This window comes from Prosopis cineraria, unplaced genomic scaffold, assembly GCF_029017545.1.
Source record: "Prosopis cineraria cultivar Desert tree isolate PC_DT_omini unplaced genomic scaffold, ASM2901754v1 PC7, whole genome shotgun sequence".
Classification (NCBI taxonomy): domain Eukaryota; kingdom Viridiplantae; phylum Streptophyta; class Magnoliopsida; order Fabales; family Fabaceae; genus Prosopis; species Prosopis cineraria.
The window spans coordinates 31,259,496-31,273,417 of record NW_026555338.1 but is presented as its reverse complement, the minus strand read 5'-3'; the positions used below and the strand labels follow the sequence as shown (position 1 = coordinate 31,273,417).

Below are 13,922 nucleotides of genomic sequence, written 5' to 3'. Positions count from 1 at the left end.
TTATGTGTACTTGTGTGCGTGTGTTGTTGAGAGGATTGAAGTAATATATAGGAATGAGAAAAAGGGGAATATAGGAGAATAATGTGTTAGTGGGGTGTGGTTGAGCCAAGTTGTTGAGGCAAGTGGCTATGACAAAAATAGCTTATTAGGCACCTTGGATTATTCACTAAACTGTCTTTAATTTAATTTAGTTTTTTTTCTTTTTAATTCAACAACGGAATTTTGGTACATTCTTAAGTGTTTACACATCATTGGTTTTTACAAGTAAATAATACTTCGTTTGTTCCTTCTAATTTCTTAGAATTTTAATTCATTTCACTTTTTAAATCAATTCCTTAACTAAAATATAAATTAAGTAACAAGTTGCACTATCCTATTCTTAATTAACCCACCTAATTTGAAACCAATCAAAGTTATTAGTATAATAATAAATATTTTATTACTTTTCTGATCAAGTAATTTCCTAAACTTTTAGGTCAATTTTTTAAATATTAAAATTTATTGAAATTGTATCATCCATCATAAGCCATGACTTATTTTATTCTTTAATAAGCGTTTAAATGTTAAAAGGATAATTACAAATTTACAATCTAATGGAAACATGTAGATTACTATCTTGTGTATTGTAAGGCAAAATCCAGTCGACAATTTAATGAATTACGAAACAAAGAAAATTAAATAATATTTTTTTAAAAATTATTGTATTATTTGATTTGAAATTAGAAAGGCCAAATTAAAATATATATTTTTAGAAAACTAGGGGAAATTAAAAAGATGTACACTTAAATTTAATCTTAATCTCGGCTCAGGGCCATATAATTACTTAAGCTTTAAAAAAAATTCACACAATGTTTGGAAATTGACTACGGCTAAGTCTCCAAAAAAATTTCAAATTTTGGTCCCTTTTTATGCAGTTGGGTGAAGCTGTAAACGCGTAAACAAGGTCAGAAAGCAACTAAATTTAGTTGCCGTATTTTTGTTTTTATCATTTTTAGCCTAGCTATTAATTGTGTTGGTGATCAATTTTTATTCTGAGTCAATTTTAATTTAAAGTAATTAGGTATTTTAATTATGTGCAAATTTCAAAAAAAAATTGATGTGTCAATACTAGGTATTCAATGAGAAGACTGATTCATTCATTTCAAAATAATTATCTAGCGAATGCAAATTTTAAAAAACATCAAAAAAAAAACTTGATTCTTGAGTTACTATGAGAGTGTATTGACAATTTAAAGAAAAACCTCCTAAGTATAGTCAGGTGTGTTTTTTTGTGTATATATACGTAAACTACAGAGAGAGGGATAGGGATTGGGGGGGGGGGGAGGGAGAGAATTATATATGTTTGTGTATTATTGTGAATAAAATTAAGATAAAAAAGAATAAGAATTTTTGCAGGTAGAATAAAGTAAAGTAATTGATGGAGGAACTGGGCAAATTAGAGCCAACAAGGGAAAAAGAAATATGAAATAACAAGAAACATAGAAAGAGAAAAGCAATAGAGAGAAGAAAGAGGGGGTCATGTGCATAATACTATTCGATGATCCTGTGTGAATTAAAGCTGGTTGCAAAAGGCGCATCCTACGGTGATAGACTCAGAATCTACCACATGCCTTTGTTTCATTTCTAGTCTGCAAATAAGTACATTCATCATATGTATATCTCCCCCTCCACCCAATTTTTTTTTCTTTTTTAATCAACCTTATTTTGAAGAAATTGTTTCTTTTTTTTTTATTTCATTGCCAAGTTTTCTAGTCCCAAACTATCTTGAAATCTCATTGTGTGAAATTGTTATGATCTATCGCTATCTCATGAGTATCTTGTGGATCCTTTTAATATGTTTATGTAACGTGACTACATATTTTAAAGTTCAAACTCAAACCTTTAAGATAAGTTAATTTAATTTCATCAACTACTTAAACCAATCACCTCTTAATTGAAGAAATTGTTTTTCAAAAAAAAAAAAAAAGGCATAAAGAGCATGCTTCATGTAGACTAATTTTTTCAAGATATCGAGAATAAAAAATAAATCATTTTCAATTCAATTATTATATGCATACGTTTGAGATTTGAATTTATTGAAACCACTTACTTAAAAAAATTCCTTCTATTAGTATAGTTCCTCATGTCATTAGAAAAGTTAAGTATATATGCGCATTAATTAATATGTTTCACATGTTAGATAAAATTATTAATATGTTATTTTTCTCAAAAACTTTAATGAATTTGCACTATTTATGAATGAGAAATGGTGCTATGCTTGTTTAATTTGTAATATTTCATGCAATGCGCCAAATGAATGTTCAAAATAATTACATGAATAGAGAGAATCCAAAGTGCAGTTGCCTATCATTTTAGATGAAACTCAAGTACGACAGCACTCTTTGATTGGATGGACACACTTAATTTTATAGCACGACAGCACATATATTCGTTTTATTTCATGTCCACGATGAAGTGTTCAATTTGTTCATGTGTTCAATCCTCAAATTAATACCATCCTCACATTATTTGTAATTACACTAGTAATCTCTTAATTATATATATATATATATATATACTCGGACGATTTTGACCTCATCCATCACTACCTACATCTCATTCTGTTCTTAATGCCTAAGCTAAAATCTAGCTAGTCTTATTAATTACCAAAGTTATTTAAACTTTATGTGAATCATTCAATCCAACAATTTTTTATATAATAGAAGGTGAGTTGGGTTTTAAAAACTCTCCAAAATCAATACATGCATTTAAATTCAAAAGAGTATATACACACACACTTATAAAAAGCCCATCAACAAAGTTTTTATATTGGTAGTAGAAATATATCACATACAACTTTTAGACTATGGAGTAAATTCTTATCAACTGGTCCAATATTTGTTGATTTAGGCTAACAACTTTAACTAAGCCTAACTAATCATTTATGTGAATTTAAGTAATTTTCTACAACACCATTATTGTGCAACAAATACTTTGAACTCAGAATTAAGTGGATTGCACATAAAATCTTGTACATGCCAAATAAAAACTACGTCAAATGTCTTAAAAATGAGAATGAAGGAATGAGTAGGCTGTTCCTTGAGGCTTAATTGCATTCACAAGAAGTTTATTATAAAAAATCAGGTTTATCACAATCGAAATGATGTGGTGGCAAATGACATTCACAATGGAAATGATGTGGTGACAAATGACATTTCTACCCTGCTTTATTTTTGCATTTTAGCTTCTCATCACCTTGGACTTCCAACAATGTTATTGTCCTTTTCGTTTGCTTTTATGTTATGAATTTTCTTTATTTAGAGAGAGAGAGAGAGAGGAAAGAACAGAGTGGAGTGTTACCCTTAATATTTGACAGAGAGTATTGCATAAACCTCGATCATTTCATCTATAGATAATAATATCACATCAATCACGTACACAAATTATGATGTAATATTTATTCTCTGAGATGTATATATATATATATATATATGCAATCAAGATTTGGTTGATAGAGTGGAGAGCAAGAGAATAAAAAGGAATAGGGATGATATATATGTGCTCTGTGTAACAACAAAGTTTAGAAGAGATATGATATATCATATAATATAAAAAGAGGAATAGGGTTCAAATTCAGTGGCACCATATTTTGTTAAGCGAGAAAATTAAGATTCCTAGCTTCCTACCTCAATATATCACTTAGTATCATCATCCACGGGAACACCCAGAAGGTGGCTTCTCCTTCAAAGTTCATCTTTTTTCGAGGCCTATTTGCCACATACAGCATCCATACTCTCTCTCTCTCTCTCTCTCTCTCTCTCTCTCTCTCTCTCTCTCTCTCTCTCTCTCACTCATTTCAAACGCTTATCTTCTCAGTACGGAGTATCTGCTTCTTCCCACTTGTTTAATTCTCTCAAAATGTAATTAAGTAATTGCTCCACCTTATGCAACACTTCCATCGTAATAAGTAATACTATTTATCGTAAGCTGTGAATGAATCATGAGCACATGCAATTTAACTCAGATTTTGTGAAATGCTTAAGAAAATTTGTCTAGTGATGTGTTATGTATAGCAACACATATCACTCATGAAGGTCAACATGAGGACTCATACATGAGATTCTGCCTAGTTTTGCTAATATCTCAGTAAAATTTGTGGAAGAAATCATTGGGATTTCTCATAGAATTTGTCAAAATCACATAAACTACCTACCTTGGTAGATAAATGGGAGAGAGTATGAAAGAAACATTCATGCGTATGAAGCAAATTTAATTAGGACATGTTCCTAGTGTTTCACAAAAAAAGGGTGCAAACTTCTCTTGAATTTTCTTAAAATTTGAAAGGCATTGCTTTTATTTTTAAAAGAATTTTATGAATACTTTGAAAATAAAATGAAAGTCTATATAAATTTAACAAAAACTCAACAAAAAATTTCCTATGACATTAGAAAAACTTGAGAAGATTTACGGTGGTTTTGAAAATAGATAAAAGAATGTGTGTAATTTCAATATAAAAAAATAAAAATGTATAATTTATTCAAGCGTTTGCCCTTTTTCAAATTTTATTTGAACGATTTCTTATAACAAAAATTAAGCAAAATAAGTGAAAAATAACAAATAATTCGGAGGATGAAACAAGTCTAAATTCTGTTGCGAAAATAAGGAGTAATTATATGCAATCGGGGAGAAGGTGCATGATAAGATAAGATCTAATTATTTTTCTGATCTTTTTTGACCGAATCATCAGAAGTGACACGGATTCTAATTTTGGATGCCTTGATTTCTTGAAAGGCCATCTTATGCTCTTATGGATGATGAATACGGAGCCTCATAGGCTTGTTTTTTATAACTAAATCATTTATAAAAAGCACAATCTTTTACTTGCTTTGAAACCAAGCAACTTTTTCTCTTCACTCACTGATTAATTTCTTTTAACAAAAGTGTAAGAGCGTATGTGTGTAATGCCCAAAAAAAAAATTGAGAAGAAAAATTGAAACTTTAAATGCAAATCCTTGAAAATAACTTGTTCCATTGGTTGAGGCACACGTTTGTGTGTTTCACACCTGCTTTTGGGATGTTTGGAGCCAACAATCTCATGTTGGTGTCAATGGCGGGTGTTGCAGGGAAGTGAATCTGAGGCTGATTTTGGAAGCATAAGATCATCATATCCACTTTTTCATGTTTTCCAATACTAAAGATTGTTCTGTTCCTTAGTACACTCTTTTCTCACAAGATTTGTCATGCACACTTCTACAACTTTTTATCTGTAGGATCAAATTTCTTTCATGCAATTCAAGTGAAGCAGGAAACCTTTGTCTAAACGCTAACATCACTCACACTACCTTTTATTGTTCTCATTCTTTTGACTGATACTATTCAGATGAGGAACAAAAGCTTTCACAGAACTGCATACCTTGCAACTGCCATCCTTTTAAGCTATCAGGTGAGTGATTTCAATTCAAATTCTTATATAAATTGTAATATATTTATCATTATTTCGAGAGATCAGATACACTGGAGGAAGGAATAAACTAAGAATTGAGACAGCGCGCCTCTGAAAAACTTCATCCTTTAGCACTTGTTTCAGAAGATAAGTTTGTTTGGACAAATTTTGAGATTAAACCAAAACGAAATATGAAAAATTAGACAGGACTTCGGAATTTCAATATAATGTTAAGGAAAATTATAGCACCAGGTCATCGAGTCACTACAGCGATTTCCGTGACCCCGGTTGAATATTACAGGGTGTTCATGAACATGTTCCATCAATTCCAGAATCGTATATTCACATTAAGAAAAATCCATACAGAAAGATCGATAATCATATTACTATTTGGAAAGCTGTAAGTCATTTATTTCACTGGCTTCATCACGGAGGTTCAAAGAGGTTCCCGGTTTGGAATAAATATCCCATTTAGAATCACTTGTTAGTTCATCCTCTGCATCCCAACCACAACGGGAAATTGCTTAGATCATGAGCAATATTCATTCATGACATTGGTATTAGTATCATGACATTGGAATTAGTACAACACCAGAAAAAACCCCTTCCATCTTCTGATCACTTAAATTTTTAGTTTATATCACGGTGACTAATTTGAGGGGAGCAATCAAAATCGATCATGATATTGGAAAATTGGACGTTTCATTCCATGTCCATCTTTAATCCAGATATATCATCCTTCACATAGTATTGTTTCTCCTATAAGCCCATTATTATTATTTTGGCTAAAATATAAGCCCGTTAATTGAGGGGGGCAAAAATTATACAAGTGCTGGTCCAACCAACCAAGTCGAAGAAGGGGTACTCAAATTACCTTCAATATCCAGAGATTTCTTAGACCAGGGGAATAAGCATCATAACAGGGTGTGCATCTGCATCAGAACAGAATTGAGGGCTTTCCAAGATCTTTGCAAAGGTACATATCCAGATATATTTCAAAATTATAAGTGACACATACCCCGCAACTGTAGCCACAGCATCAAACATGGTTCTCTTGTATGTGCCTTTTGCTATCCCTCTCAGTATGACCCAGCCGACTGACTTTGTTTCGGTCATCCATATAATCAAAACGATTATGATGATGAGAACCATGGGTATAATTGTGCCATTGTTTCCCCTCCACAACTCTATCAGGTGAGCTCCCTGCTTTTCTCTTGCGGTTGTTTGACTTGGGCGACTGAAGACCCAGACCAATGTCATCAAGTGCCGATAACTCCCCTTCTTCCACATTACTTAGATCAGATTGATATGATGGAAGACCCTTTATACCATGATGATGCTCATCTTCATTATCTTGATGCCTTCCATGCTGCATGGTCTCATGATCTGATCTATCAGACGACTTAGACCAGCTTTGCCTCCTATCCTGCTTGCTCTTCTCATTCTGAGGAGCCAGTTCAATCCCATCTTCCAGTTCTCTTTCAATGAGATCATCATCATCCATGAATTCCGTCTTTTTAGTCATCTGACCAGATGCTTTCCTCCGTTTCTCTAGTGCAGCTTTTACCTTGTCTCTATCAATTTTCTTTATGGCTTCCTGAGGTGGCCGGCCAGACGTGCCATCTCTGTGATCTAGGTTTCTGCTTGTATGTTTATCTTTAAATTCACCAGATTCCTTCATCTCACTTCTTGCAAAATGGCTTTCTTGCTCTTCACCATAACCAGAACGGGATTTGATCATGTCTGCAGGTTCCTGAGAGTTTTCCTTAAAGACTGAAGGTTCCCACTCTGGATGTTGATTGTGTTTAGCTTCATCTTCTGCCCTGTGTCTCATTTCTGAGCTTCCATAATCACTACCTCTATTATGGTTGGATACAGGGCGCCCAGCATGATTAGTAGCAGATGATTCAGGCATTGCCTTAGAAGCTGCAGACTTTGAGATTTCAATTTTTGAACTCGTGGGACCAGTCTGAGAATTACTGTTCGTGGTAGCAGTCTCATCATTGCTGGTTGGACCTTTTGCAGGGGCTCGATTAGTAGGCCCACTGCCTGCAGCTCCTTCAGCATCACTGGATGGTGGCACTCGGTTTTGTTCATAAAGCTCCAACATTTGATTACTTACTTCTGCAGAAAGTGAATTGCGAAAGTACACAATAGGGTATTTCATGATAGAAAGAAAGTAAACGATCAAATAATATTTGCTGTTAGATTCCACCTGTTTAAAATGATCTTGCTATGTTTGTGTTTCTTCATAAGCACAAGAATCTCAATTAACTAGATAATTGATTCTTACTCAAACCCTTCCCACACAAAGAAAAGGAAGAGAGCAAGGAAAGAGGTAACAGGGAGAGATGAAAATATAGCAGTTTCGTTTTTCAATTTCTTATATCCCTGAATACTGGCAGAAAGTATGTACATATTAAAAAAAAAAAGGATACCAACCCTCCAATTGGCGTGGGGTGACATCAAACTCTTGCCACCAAACCTTCTCACCATCTGACGGAAGCTTCACCTTGAGGAACTTGGCAGCAAGGAATATGGCTCCAGCTGCAATGTGATGGGGCATAAATTGCAAACACAGAGATGTCCGAAGTCTGCACACCACATCCTAATTTCAGGAAGGGAAAGGAACGGCAATTGAGCATAACAAAAATGGTGTTATCTCCATACCCATCATTCACAAAATTCCAGGCAACTTGTGCAAGGGCATTTTGAGCAACTTTGAATTTCTTTATTGCTTCAACAAGTGGTTTGTAAGGATGATGCACATTAAGATCAAAACCAAGGGTTGCAAGAACAACCCTTTCTCCTAATAAGATTAATTCCTTCTGCTGTTCATATACCTCCTGCACCATAGTTGTCAGAAACAGCAGGGTGAGAAAAGATTATATTTTAAATGAAACTACACCACAGGGAACAAGTTGAAAATCCAAATTTTGATAGAAATAATGAGAATGTTAAAAAGGAAATTATCAAGAGAGTAAATATTTAACTCAGTCCAGAAAACAAAATTCAGATGTAAAAATGAAATTTTAACCACTTGAAAAGTTTAGGTAGAAGACAAAAGCTCAGACAAATAATATAAAAAACTGAATCGCACTAACAAATATACAACTCATAAACAGGCAGTCCAGTGATGGTAGCAGAGATTTCTTCATATGAAATCACGGAAGCAAGAGACATATAATACACCTTCTGTTTGATTCTCTGAACTGCTGCAGGATCCTTCTTGTGGATAATTTCATATGAAACAAGAATTACATCTTTTAGAGGGCGAGGAGTTTCCTCAACCTTCCCAGCAAGAAACATGCATACTGTTGCAATGGTCTGCCAAAAAAGAAAAAGTTTAAACAAATAAGCAACTATTTTAATTTATCCAATGTAAATAATTTATGCTCATACCCAGAAAAAAATGAATGAAAGAAAGAAATATTCTACACTGTTATACTGTATCCTGTGCTAAGTCTAACAAATCATATTAGCGAATGCAAAAAAAGATTATCAATGACTATGGACATAAAGACTAATGTATCAAACTGGCAGGACACAAGATTGATCTCAATCAAGCACAGGATGATTCTAAAAAGACGCATCCAAAGCTCAAACAAGTGACAAAACAAGCAGCAGGTTGATGGCCAGCATCAAAGAATCCTAAAGTACAATTCACATCATAGAATTATAATCAAATGGATAGTCATCTGACAGAAGTACTACTTGATTAATAATCACCAGAGATACATGTAACTAGCGGAAGGTTTAAAAAAACCCTCGCAAGCATGATTTGGCTGGTTTAACAGGTGACAATTTAGAATCCCTCATTGTATAAAGCTTCCTCTTTTAGTAGTCATGTTTGGGGGTTCCCCGCACTTATGAAAGAGTCACAAGTCTGATGTTTATGGGAGGCCCTCAAGACTTAAGTCAAATAATTAGTAGTTCAATCAAATGTGAAATGTGACAGCACATGTATAAAGAGTCCAACAGGTTTATTACAGTTCCTTCCCATTCCACCCCATGCATGGGAAGATATTTCTAAAGATACAGGACCGGGCTCACCAACAGCACCAAGACTAGATACTGTGCCATGTTGCACTAAATGAACAAGTTCCCACATTCTTGCCCTCAAACACCCCTTTGACGTCAAAGATGTGGCAGCTGTACTAGCTAGGAGAGTGGTAAGGTTGCAAGGAATTCCCAGCCGCATTGTCTCAGATCATGATGATAGAGCACAATGGCGTCTTGCAATCCATGTAGCCGACCCCACCTAGTGGGATAAAGGCTTGTTTGTTGTTGTTGTTGTTGTGTTGTCTCAGATCATGACAAGCTGCCAGGAGAAATTTTTGGACTGGGCTCTTGGTCCAACCCTTAAACTCAACCTATAATACTCACAGATTTTCAAACCATAGTCGTTAAGTAAAACCTAGAAACCTACTTTAAGGTGTTTAGCAGACGAACATCCTAAACAATGGCCTAAGTGACTGCCATGGGCTGAAATTGATTAAACACCTATTTTAAGGTCTTTTGCAGATGCACACCCTAAGCAGTGGCCTAATACAATGGGCTGGATATTGGCTTAACCTCCTTCCATAGTACTTAGTAACTTCATTTAAAGCCCTATATAGCTGTAACCACCACCATTATTAAGGTATCTGGAGGAACAAGCACTTAATAAATGATAACCGGCAATTAGGAAATCTTATTCTGTCCTAGGTGAAGTTAAAGAGAACTCTATGATGGCACAACACAATATAAATAAGTTTGCTAATTCTGGGAGAAGGGAAACTCAGGTTTTCAGAGGATAATGGGGTCTATTGGAAGCTTCAACATCAAAACTTCTGCTCACTGATTGGCACAATGAACAGCTTACCATTGGTTTTAAGGTCCATATCAAATACAAGAGCAAATCACAGAAGTGACCTATAAATCAGTATTATCTCCTACCAAACTTCACTGCCTTCACTATTTACAATAAGAAAAAGGCTGTCAATCAGTTCAAAGACAACAGGTTCTATCTTCCTCATCAGATGACTTGGAACTCCTGCTACTACTTGACTTGGTCAAGGAAGACCAATTTGATAATGATTCAATTGAAATGTTGGCATAGTTCCTTCAGTGGGAGGATATTCCCATTTTCCACCTTCAAAAGCACTGGGAAAGCATTTGATTGCATCCGATTCTAATTTTCACCTGAGGGCAAGGCACCTTCATCTTATTAAGTGTTGTGCCATCTTTCTTCTCTTTTTCACCTTGTCTACAATTCCCCCACTGGTTACCACTATTTTTCCTCCTGATGCTGCTATATTTCCATCCTGGTATTTCTTTAAGCTCTTTTAAATGTTTATTTCAGATAGATTCTCCTAAACTAATTGGTCATCTGAAATTAAGGGTATTCAAGTAATATTAAAAGCCCACAAAGTGATGAATATACAATTAATTGTGAAGAATTTCTCACCACAAGACTATTTACAACTAATCCATGCACTCCAAGGGAAATAATTAGATGTATTTATTAAAATAGAAAATGAAGAGGATAGCACAAAAATATGGAGATAATTCTACAAGTTTCTTTCAACTGTCTTAACAAATTCTTCAAGAATATGGCCAATAATTGGCTTCACTCAGACAACTATAGAGCTAACATTTCACCTAAATAGAGACACAGAACGAAAATATTGCATTTTTCAGACACGCCATAAAGAGTGGATTGGTTATAATGAACTGGAACCCTGAAAGTGGAAGGTTCAAAATATAAACATTCATTATTCTGCTAAGGGTTGAACCTATGATATCTCCACATCCAAGTGTTTACTACAAGAAAAGAGCACCATCGTCTGGCAATGACAATATGCAACTTAGGAAACAGGAAACAGACTCACCCTCCTGTCATTCTTTGCATGGGATTGACGAAGGAAGAATCTATGGCAAAAAATAATTGCTGTGGCAATGGTTACCTGAGGTCTGTGTCACATAAAAACCAAAAATCAACTTCATAACAAATTAATGTATGCATCTTCAATGCCGTTCAATAGTGCTTTCAATACCATTAGCAACAAAGGTAAATCTTTTTCCTAAACTTTCAAGGACAAAGTATACATACATATTTGAATGTGAAGTGGTTAGAAAATAAATCACCAATAGGACAACCTTGCCTTTGTAAAATTTAAATAAAATGTTATACCAAGTGAAAAATCCAATGGAAAATAAAATCTACAATAGATATTAAACTGGCATAACAAGTACAAATTACAGTTGAAATAGAGCTTTAACATTACCAAAAGGGGGAGAGAGAGAGGGAGGGAGAGAGAAACGGAAAGCTTTTTGCATAACAGAGAACTCACACTTTAAGTCTCATGCCTAAATCTTGCAGAAATGTACAATATGACTTGCGCAAGTAAGTTTCTTTCTTCAAGTCTATGCCATCTTTCTTAGATGGTGAATTCTCTTCAATCTCCTTCCTAGAAAAGTACCAACGAGAACCATCCTCTGGCTTCTCTGGAGTGTGTCTTTGAGAACCCCCTTGATATGTTCCATGATGAGAGACTTCTCCAGACAGCACTCCAGCCATGATGCTGACAGAGGACTACTGTTGTTCAGATTGTTTATAGGACGTCACAATGCAACAGAAAAGACAGCAAAGCACAGTTGCTCCCCTGCCCATTGACTACAAGAATGAGAAAACAAGCATACATAATAAAAGAACGCTAGCAAGTATCCTTAAACTTTTCCTCCTATTTAATTAGCAGACAAGAAGACAAAATTAACCAGCTTCAAGAACTTCTTAACAACCTTACAAAACTCACATGTTACCAATTCTTGGACGACCAATTTAGGCATAAAAGTAAGGCATACCCGTTAAATATGTTGCTAGCCAAACCTTATCCACACAAATGCTTATTAAATCTCCATATCCAATGTTATAAACAAACATTATGCTATATACAAGTTTGAGATATCATGTGAACAGATGTTGTAGCAGCAGCAGCAGCCCCTCAATCAAAGACCTCGATCACTGTGTCTCCGTATGCCACTATTCAAGCAATCTATAATCACTAAATTAAACTCCAGTATGCCCCTAGAGCTAACACATGACAAGCACAGGAATACAGAAAAGGGTAGGTTATTTCAAGTTTGGTTATTTGCTTCACAAAGTACATTCATCTGTATCTCAATTATTACACAGTAAGACCGGAGAGGAAAGAGGAAATTGTTTTTTTTATTATTATTATATAATTACTCTTTCATTTAGTAGGAAGGTGGCATTTGAGTTGCGACATAATGAACACAGAATGCAATCAAATGACAAGAGGTAAAGAATATTCTAAACGCTTGTTTAAAGTCGATATCTCATCCTTATTCATCAAACACTCCTTTGCTTATATTAGACGTTGAAGAAACATTTAATTCCCAAGATACAACACATAACGACTAGTCTCAATTTACGCTCTTCTGGATAGCCAATTAATGGCTACGTGAAAAAAAGAAGGCAGTCAAGCATCGAAGAACCGCTAATCACAGCTAAAAACGAGGCTTCCACTATAAGCACATTTATTCACGTAGAATTACAATGTAAAGCAACTTCAAAAAGTCCCGATTTCATATAAGCTCACTTGAAGAAAAGGATAGTCCAGGCATCAAGATCGGCTCACTACCCCGGAACCCTATTTCCATCATTGGAACCAGCCAACCGATATCCAGTGTCAGCAACATTAATTTTCCAAATAAACACCCAAGCTATAAGAACAAAACTAAAATTTGAGCAATTACAAGGATAATGGCACGAATCTAAAAACCTTACTTTTCAATAAAGGAGAAGAGCCCGATGGGTGCGATAGAAATGAAATCTGCAAGCACCAAGTAAAACACCAAAAATAATGGACCTCCCAGCACCCGCGCTGCACTTACTGGGTATAAACTGAATAATATGGAGATGAAGATGAAGAAGAAAGAAAAGGGAAAAGAAGATTACTTGGAATTTCAGAGTTTAGGGTTCTTCAGTGTGAAGAGGGCAAAAGGAAGTGGGAGAAGGAGGAGAAGACAGAGAAATAGCCTAAGCCGTACAGTCCCCCCGGGACCCAACGACCACCGATATTTCTTCTTCCGGTTTTTTTTTTTTTTTTTTTTTTGCTTTTTCACTTTTGCAAGAAAATTTTGACTCTCTATTGCAAAAACCCCATCTCAGATCATTGCAATAGAATAGATATCATGTGGATTTTGTTGCTCCCGGAGATATGGATTTTAGCTGGTAAATTCATAGAAAGTAATTTGAATATATAATTTATAATTTATAATTATATATAATTTTATTAATTAATACATTATTATAGATAAATTTAAATTCATAGAAATTAAATGTAACGACTAAATTCCTTGTAAGATTAACATGCAAGTGATATTTAAGATAGTCTTGAAATTAAAATATTAAATTAATAATTGATCACAAGTTTCATCATGTCTGCCGTGCTTAAGACAAGTAATATCACGCAGGTGTGAAAATCTGGTAAAA

General features: G+C 34.6%; 1 protein-coding gene across 6 annotated transcripts; it reads right to left on the bottom strand.

Annotated features, from left to right (window-relative positions):
* Nucleotides 1-6,107: 6,107 nt before the first annotated feature.
* On the bottom strand, nucleotides 6,108-13,474 carry LOC129315542 (cyclin-T1-3-like). Of its 6 annotated transcripts, none has more exons than XM_054959324.1 (8): nucleotides 13,215-13,474; nucleotides 13,027-13,077; nucleotides 11,758-12,069; nucleotides 11,296-11,377; nucleotides 8,615-8,749; nucleotides 8,093-8,268; nucleotides 7,865-8,016; nucleotides 6,108-7,546 (listed from the first exon to the last, which is right to left on the bottom strand). In XM_054959324.1, the coding sequence occupies exons 3-8, from the start codon at nucleotides 11,982-11,984 to the stop codon at nucleotides 6,462-6,464; spliced, it is 1,857 nt and encodes a 618-aa protein (XP_054815299.1). In that variant the 5' UTR covers nucleotides 11,985-12,069; nucleotides 13,027-13,077; nucleotides 13,215-13,474; the 3' UTR covers nucleotides 6,108-6,461. The 6 variants fall into 6 exon arrangements, with proteins under 6 accessions (XP_054815299.1, XP_054815300.1, XP_054815301.1 ...); XM_054959325.1 differs by lacking the exon at nucleotides 13,027-13,077 and having other exon boundaries at nucleotides 13,215-13,260; nucleotides 13,386-13,452; XM_054959326.1 differs by lacking the exon at nucleotides 13,027-13,077 and having other exon boundaries at nucleotides 11,758-12,080; nucleotides 13,215-13,260; nucleotides 13,386-13,401.
* Nucleotides 13,475-13,922: the final 448 nt, after the last annotated feature.